Source organism: Sapajus apella, unplaced genomic scaffold (assembly GCF_009761245.1).
Source record: "Sapajus apella isolate SASKATOON/1434 unplaced genomic scaffold, GSC_monkey_1.0 scaffold31, whole genome shotgun sequence".
NCBI lineage: Eukaryota > Metazoa > Chordata > Mammalia > Primates > Cebidae > Sapajus > Sapajus apella.
The window spans coordinates 797,480-805,927 of NW_022436971.1; the positions used below are offsets into that span (position 1 = coordinate 797,480).

At 53.7% G+C, this 8,448-nt stretch overlaps 1 protein-coding gene across 2 annotated transcripts in view; it reads right to left on the minus strand.

The window, feature by feature from the left end:
* EFR3B (EFR3 homolog B) overlaps window positions 1-8,448 on the minus strand; it is a 113,630-nt gene that overhangs the window by 21,242 nt on the left and 83,940 nt on the right. For both annotated transcript variants that reach the window (XM_032293953.1, XM_032293954.1), the window contains 6 exons: window positions 4,524-4,673; window positions 3,155-3,289; window positions 2,634-2,712; window positions 1,455-1,590; window positions 1,047-1,208; window positions 19-130 (listed from right to left, as the gene is read on the minus strand). In XM_032293953.1, the coding sequence (XP_032149844.1) occupies window positions 19-130; window positions 1,047-1,208; window positions 1,455-1,590; window positions 2,634-2,712; window positions 3,155-3,289; window positions 4,524-4,673 (774 nt within the window). The remainder of the gene's footprint in view (window positions 1-18; window positions 131-1,046; window positions 1,209-1,454; window positions 1,591-2,633; window positions 2,713-3,154; window positions 3,290-4,523; window positions 4,674-8,448) is intronic.

The window sequence follows — 8,448 nt, forward strand, 5'->3', positions numbered from 1 at the left end:
GGGAGATTGGTGGCTCACCCTGTCCTGCCCGTGTCCACCGCCTGGTGCAGGGACGGCAGCGGGACCTTGCTCATGATGAAGAGGATCACCTCGGAGCGCTGGTAGGTGGGCAGCGTGCTGGCAAAGGAGCCTGCGGGAGGTGGGGGAGAGGGCGTCCAGTGAGGCACAAGCTCCAGGGCCCCTCCTGGTTCAGCCTTTCAGTTGCACAAACACCTGCAGAGAGCGAGGGCTGCTGCTCTCTGGAGTCAATCCAGGCCCAGAGAAAGGAACCCAGGATGGCCCAGGTGTGATTCGGCCTCTCTGGTAACGGGAGGCATCAGGTAGCTCTGGAGGTCTCTTCCAGGCTCCGTTTTTTTCTCTTGTTCCTGAGGCTGTGGTTAAGGTCTTGGCTCCTTGGCTAGTGGGTGGGGATGATGAATGCTGGGCCGTGGGACCAGGGCAGGGAGAGCCTAGTTCTCGCTGGGCGCTTGTTTCACCGGCTGCCCTAGGGTAAATCCGCCTCCCACGAACAGCGGCTTCTGCATTCCTGCCCTGCCTAAGTCTCCAGGCTGAGGGGAAGCTCACATGGCCAGGACAGGCAGGCTGTGAAAACGGCTTTATTATCTCCGCTCCCAGGAGCACACACACTTTCTTCCTGGCCTGCCCCCTTCCTCAACCTTTTTTCTTAGTCCCCACCTCTCCCTCCTGGAGGCCCAAACCTGGAAGCACCAGGCAGGTGTGATGGAGACTGGGCTAAGGAAGGTCTGAGACTTCGGACCTGGAAAACCATCCAACTGTTCTGTGCTGTCGCTCGGGCCCTGCCCAGCCAGCGGACCAAGGACCAACTTCATTTTCTCCGATGTCCGCGAATAGCATGTGGGTGCTGGACAATCCTACAGCACGCGGATGGGTGCCCTTCGCCCCAGTGCGGCGCCTCCCTCTCCAGCTCCCATCCCCGGGCCGTCCCCGCGGCCTCGCCCCTTTCGAGGGTCCCTCGGGCCTCCCCTCGGCCCCGCCCAGCCCCTGGCCCGCCCCGCGCCGCCCCTCGGCCCCGCCCCGCGCCGCACCGACGGTCTTGATGACGGCCTCCTGGAACATGCGCTCTTCGTGCTCCTTGATGATCTTGGTGCCGAGGCTGACCGCCCCATCGTAGCTCCCGGTCAGCGCGTAGTCGATGCTGAGCCGCAGCTGCCTCAGCAGCGTGTTGAACATCTCCAGCACCGTGGGCCCTGAGCGCGGCAGAGCGGGACACCCGAGATCCAGGGCTGGCACCCTCCTCCTCCCTGCACCTAGCGCAGGCAGGGCAGGCCCAGGCCGCCGTCCAGCCTGGGCTTCCTCTGCGCCACCAACTTCCCGGCGGACTTCTCCCGAGGAAAACGGCCTCTAACCCCTCCCTGTTGCCCCTTGCCTCTCTCTGGAAGAGGCGGCAGCCTCCGCGGGGTCCCCGGCCCTCAGGCCCTCGCTATGCCCCTTACCCACAGAGCCAGTGGCTGCGATGACCGCGGCTTCGGACAGGACCTCCACGATGCCCGCGCGCACCGTCGCGGCGCTGCGGCTGTTGGCGTCCAGGTGGCCCAGGAGCTGCTGGATAACCAGGTGGGAGTGCTGCGGCTGCGGGAGGAAGATGAGCTGGGCCTGGACAGCAACCCCACGGGGCCCCTGGGCCGCACAGCCCTCTCCTGGCACCCAAAGGTGGGGGTCAACTAAAGGGACGTCCCAAGGCCCCAGACACTGCAGGTGGCACTGACACCTCGTGCCCTTCCTGGATCCTTCCCTCCTCCCTCCAACAAAGAGACAAATCCAGGCCAGAGTGGTGGCTCACGCCTGTAGTCCCAGCACTTTGGGAGGCGGAGGCTGGCAGATCACAAGGCCAGGAGTTCAAGACCATCCTGACCAACATAGTGAACTCCGTCTCTACTAAAAGTACAAAACTTAGCCAGGTGTGGTGACAAACGCCTGTAGTCCCATCTACTCGGGAGGCTGAGGCAGGAGAATCACTTGAATCTGGGAGGTGGAGGTTGCAGTGAGCCAAGATCATGCCACTGCACTCTAGCTTAGGCAACAGAGTAAGACTTCGTTTCCCAAAAAAAAAAAAAGAGTCGAATCCCAGTGGAGGCCTTGACTGACAGTTTTCCAGGGCCCTTGTCCTTCAAAATGGGTCAAAAGACCATTTGAAAATAGTATCTTCCTTTCATTTCCCAGGCTTCAGGTCTTACCAGCAAGGGCCACAAAGGCCACATGGCTTACTCCAGTGTTGCTCAAAGTGTGGCCCCTAGGCTGGCGTCCATGCGAGATGGGTCTGATACTGGTTTACACCGAGGTAAGGACGAGACAGAGTCAGTGCTTACTAAACAACTTGTCAGTGCTATAGCAGCCAAGGGTGTGATCCATAGGCTTGCATTTTGCATGAGTTTTTCATTTAATTTTTCTAAGAATTATTTGTTTTAATTGCATTTTATAAAAGTATTAGTCTGTGATGTATAGGAAATAAAACCAGCCGGCCCTTCTTCACAGCTAGCTTCAGCAGCACTGGATTAGGCAGCTGGTGGCTTTGGAGGAGTCACAGGGGACTTCTGGCTTTCTACTTCAGCACTGGCCTGGTTCCCAGTGGGGCCCCTGTCCCGGGATCTGGCTGGCCTGGGGCGCCACCGTACCTGAATTGAGTACATGATGATTTTAAAGCAACGGATGGCGAACACCTTTGGCTCCCAAAGAGAATGGTTATCCAGATGGCTGTGAGGGAGAGAACGTGGGGGAACAACTATGAAACTCCCGGTGATGTTAGGGAGAAGGGATTAGCTTGGAGGGAGAGGGATGCCTCCTCAGAGCCCCTCGCACAGTTCACAGGTGAGGAAGTGAAGCCTGAAGGGCCTTGGGGCAGTCCCAACCCAGCGCTGGAGAGAGGCCAAGGACAGCGCTCTGCAGCTGTGGATGTGTGCAGTGAAGCTGGGCACCTTCGTTTAGCATTGGGTGCCTTCCTACCGGCAGCCTTTGGCCACCCCATGGCAGCTTCTGCTGTCACAATGCAGGGAACACAGGCACAGGGAAGGGACCAACTTGGCTGTGGCGCCACAACTGTAACATCCCCTTCCTCCCAGCCAGCCAGGAGATGCCAGGGACCTGAAACATGTCCAGGCGGAAGGCTGGGCCAAGGTGGTGGGGTGCGGGTACTCACATGAGAACAGGTTTGATGGCATTTTTGATGTTGCCAAAGGCAGCCCGGCCCAGCAGCTCCCGAAGGCACCTCTCAGCCAGCTCCGCGGGGCTCTCTTTCTCCTTCTCAGGTGCTTGGAGGGGTGAGGGAGACCGGCTGGGAAGACAGAGGCATGTGGGTAGAGGGTGGCATGCAGGCTGGGCTCTGTGCAGTCCTGGCTCTCCGTGCCTCATCCATGCAGGACAAGCAGGAGTCTGACATAGGTCATGCTAAGCAATAGGGGAGGTGTCACAGCTGTCAGAGATTAAACGGGTAAAGAAGCCCCCCACTGTGGGGAGTGAAGGAAGACTGGGGAAGACGAGATAAAGTTCCTTTTCTGGAAATCCTTAAAGATTTCCAGATGTGCCCCTGTGGGAAGGATGCTCTGAGCCCCAGGGGCCAGGCGAGGCGTAGAACATGTGTGTCTTGATGCACCTAAGGCTTCAGAAGGAAAAGGAGACGGGAGATGAAGACAGGGAAGGGGGGCAAAAAACAAAAATGGAAGAAAGGAGAGAAAAGAGAGGGAGGGAAAAGGAAAGGCTCAGTGGTTGGCTCAGGCAAGACTCAGTGATACCCAGGTTACAGGGAGTGAGCCCATATCTGGACCAGAAGAGGAGCCCGAGGACTCCCAGCTCAGAGACCACAGCAGCTTGTCAGTGAGATGCTATTCTAGAAATGGCCACCAGAGGACACACGTACCCCCTTACCCCCACCCCAGTCTCTAGCAGCCTGGGCTCAACCGACCTAACCAGCCTAGTGCACAGGTAGCCCAGGTGGGACAGCAACGTGGACCTTCCTCCCCATTTCTTTTTACAGAGGGGAAAAATGAGGGGACAGGGACAGTAATGAATCCCATGCTTAGGGGGGCTAGGATTAAAACCCAGAATCTGCAAGCTTTTGCTAAGTGGCTGCGGGCTGGTCAAGCATGCACGTTTGCAGGGCCAGAAATAGCATCAGGAAGCAACAGAGGAAGGAAGGTCCAGATGGAAAGTCCACAGTGATCAGAGCCACGAAAGGCATCTTAAAGCCTCCTTGGCCCTGCGTTCAGGGAGACAAAAGGCAACCAGACTCTTGGTTCTGTGTGTTATTACTAACCGATTTACCCCCAGGGAGCCCAGCACCACCACGTCCTTCCTTTGGTAACACAGACATTAGAGGAACTGCGGGCTGGCACAAAGCCAGACCCATGGCTGTAGGGAGCCAGCTTTGGACTCACTGCAGAGCAAGCTACAATGCCACAGTTCCTGGCCTTGCAGCTGGGTTTCACTGACCAACCCAAACCATGTGGTTCCCAAGCAGCCCTTGGAGGGCTGACCATATCCACTGACCCACTCCCCCGCTGCCCGCTTACCTCTCTGCCTCCTCTGCGTGCTGCAGATTGAAAAGCAGTGATGGAACGATCTTGTCCATGTGCTGTGGGTCCCAGATATTGGCCTGCAGTTCATCATTCACCGTCTTCCTCACCACCCCTTGCAGGCCTTTGATTCCTGACATTCGAATTCTGTAAGGAAAAGGGTGAAATGGGACTTGGAAGTCCTCAAGCCCTGAGAAGTCCAGCTTATTGGCTGAGAGAGCAGCACAGCTTGGGAGTTAAGGATACATTTGTCCATCAGAAGGCAGAATGGAGACCACCTGCTACTCTCATGGACCTCCTGGCGCTGGCAGACATGAGCCCAGGAAGCCATGTCTTCTGACTCATCCTGGAGACTCCAGGCTGCCCTTGCCCTAGTACCACCCAGGCTCCAGCCCTAGGGTGCTGGGTGCTCCAGCTCCCCGTGTTTAGTACTCAGCTGGGGTTGTTCCAGCTTGGGCCCAAGATATGAGAGCTTAAAATGCTGCCAAGAACTGATGAGGCAGAATCCAAGGCTGTGAGCAACTTGTGGAGGCTGGGGGAGGCGGATCTGGAGGGAGAGGCACAGAGCAGCAGGCTCTCTGGGCACAGAAGGTTTCAGCCTGGGGCTAGGCTTAACCAGAGGAGAAACTGAGTAACAGCACAGAGGGAGCCACTTTTGTCCACCCCAGTCCCCACTCTGCTGACCCAGCATCAGCATAGCCCTGTGGGAAGAAGCCCTTGTCACTGGCTGTTTATTTCAGCCTGAAGTTTCTTTCTTTTTCTTTTTTTATAAAAACCTTTTTTCTGCTTATAAAATAATACATGCTAATCATAGAAAAGTATAGCGAAGAGCAGATTCACCACTACCACCACCACTCAAAGATAATCGTTACTGGCATTTTGATGGCATTCCTTTCTTCTGTGCATAATATGTTACAGAATTAAGAACCTAGTGCATATTTGATTTGTATTGGCTTTTTTCACATACATTCTATGCATTTTCCTGTGTCATTAACTCTTCATAAACATGTAGAATGGTTGCCTGATACACTATCATAAGATCTTTTTAAACTAGTGACTATTGGTCATTTAAGTTGTTTCCAAAAGTTTTGCTTCTTCCTTTTTTTTTCTTTTTTTTTAAGGCAGAGTCTCACTCTGTTGCCCAGGCTGCAGTCTGGAGTGCAATGGCGCAATCTCGGCTCGCTGCAACCTCTGCCTCTCGGGTTCAAGAGATTCTCCTGCCTCAGCCTCCTGAGTAGCTGGTATTACAGGAGCCCGCCACCATGCCCAGCTAATTTTTGTATTTTTAGTAGAGATGGGTTTCACCATGTTGGTCAGGCTGGTCTCGAACTCCAGACCTCATGATCTGCCCAAGTTGGCCTCTGAAAGTGCTGGGATTACAGGCGTGAGCCCAGCCAAACATTTTGCTTTTATAATAATGCTATGAGGGTCATCATTGTATAAAATAATTTACTACATTTCAAGTCACTGCCATGAGTGGAATCACTGAGTCAAAATGTAAGAAATAAAAGGCAGCCAGGCACAGTGGCTCATACTTGTAACCCCAGCACTTTGGGAGGTCAAGGCCAGTGCATTGCTTGAGCTCTGGAGTTTGAGACCAGGCTGGGCAACATGGCAAAACCTTGTTTCTACAAAAAATTTAAAAATCAGGCTGGGCGTGGTGGCTCACGCTTGTAATCCCAGCACTTTGGGAGGCTGAGGTGAGTGGATCACCTGAAGTCAGGAGTTTGAGACCAGCCTGGCCAACATGATGAAACCCCATCTGTACTAAAAGTACAAAACTTAGCCAGGCCTGGTGGCGGGTGCCTGTAGTCCCAGCTACTCAGCAGGCTAAGGTGGAAGAATCTCTTGAACCCAGGAGATGAAGGTTGCAGTGAGCCGAGATTGTGCCACTGCACTACTGCCTGGGCAACAGAGTGAGACCCTGTCTCAAAAAAAAAAATTAGGTGTGGTGGTGCTACTCAGGAGGCTGGGGCGGAAGGACTGAGTAAGCCTGGGAGGCGAGGTTGCAGTGAGCTGAGATCCTGCCATTGCACTCCAGCCTGGATGACACTCTGTCTCAAAAAAAGAAATGAAAGGCTCCCAAATTGCCAAAATAACTGCCCCCAACCCCCTGCCCATGTGCAAGCCGCAGGAGAATGCCACTCTGACAGTGCCTGCGGCGGATCTCATTTTACACATTGAGGATCTCATTTTACATATTGAGGATCTCGTTTTACACATCTGTTCTAACTTTATGACTCCAAAATATCCTCACATTTTGCAGCTATTTCAATTCACATCATTTTGTGATTATCGGAGATGAGCAGTTTTTCTCAAGGTTGAGTTGCCAGTTGCATTTTAAATTTCAGTTTTAATTGGGGTTGTCAGGGTGCTACCCTGGGCCTTACCAAGGGACCGTGACTGGGGATGGCAGGAGCCTATGAGCACCAGCATACCCTGGTCCAGGAACTTCTAGGGCCACTGGCGGATGGGCAAGGATTCCCTGGAAGCACCTGGCCACACTGACCTGACCTGGACCACATTCAAGACCCTGAGCTGGCAGCTGTCCGAACTTGGGAATGAACGATCAGGAATACTGTCCTACTGACTTTTCTTGGTTCCAGGTTAAAAGGCACTCCCCACCAGACACGGTGGCTCACGCCTGTAATCCCAGTACGTTGGGAGGCTGAGGCAGGCGGATTATAGGGTCAGGAGTTCGAGACCAACCTGACCAACATGGTGAAACCCCATCTCTATTGAAAATACAAAAATTAGCCAGGCTTGGTGGTGTGCGCCTGTAATCCCAGCTACTCAGGAGGCTGAAGCTGGAGTATCACTTGAACCTGGGAGGCGGAGGTTGCAGTGAGCCGAGATCACGCCACTGCACTCCAGCCTGGGCAACAGAGCAAGACTCTGCCTCAAAAAAAAAAAAAAAAAAAAAAAAAAGGCACTCCCCAAGGCTCAAGTGAAACACATCCTCAGCGTGTTGGACTCGTTTGTACCACTCAGAAGGGCTTGGCTGGCAGGAAACCAGGCCTGGTTGGCACAGAAAGTTCTACCCAGGGCTCCCTTATGTGTGCACGTGAATTAATTTTTCTTCTTTCCCTAATTACCTTGCACTCCTTCAGTCTCCCCAGAATCCCTTCCATAAATGCACATGATTCATTCTGTTGCACCCAGAGCTGACCATGCCTTTCAAAACTTCAGAAAGATCAGGCCTAGGGGAGGAGGAAATTTCTTACTGCTCCTATTTATTTATTTATCGAGGCAGAGTCTCACTCTGTCACCCAGGATGGAGTGTGGTGGCACAATCTTGGCTCACTGCAACTTCCATCTCCTTGGCTCAAGTGATTCTTGTGCCTCGGCCACCTGAGTATCTGGGACTACATTTGCACACCGCCACGCCTGGCAAATTTTTTGTATTTTTGATGAAGACAGGGTTTCACCATGTTGGCCAGCCTGGTCTCGAACTCCTGACCTCAAGTGATCTGCCTGCCTCAACCTCCCAAAGTGCTGGGATTACAGGCATGAGCCACTGTGCCTGGCCCTTACTGCTTCTCTTAGTGGGCACAGTGGAGATCTACCCATGACCAAAGGCCCCATGAAGTCTCTGAATCCAAGGGGAGATCAGATAATACTGATGCACTGGCCCTGAGGAATCACACCACCCCCTCACACACTCAAACACACCACACACACACATACCCTACACTCACACCCACCACACACACACCACACACTCACATACTCATATACCACACACACCCCCACACACTCACACATATACACCACACTCACACATACCACACACACACCACACACATGCACTCATATATACCACACACATCACACACACTCACACACTCATATACACCACATATACCACACACACACCCCCACACACTCACACATATACACCACTCACACACACCACACACAC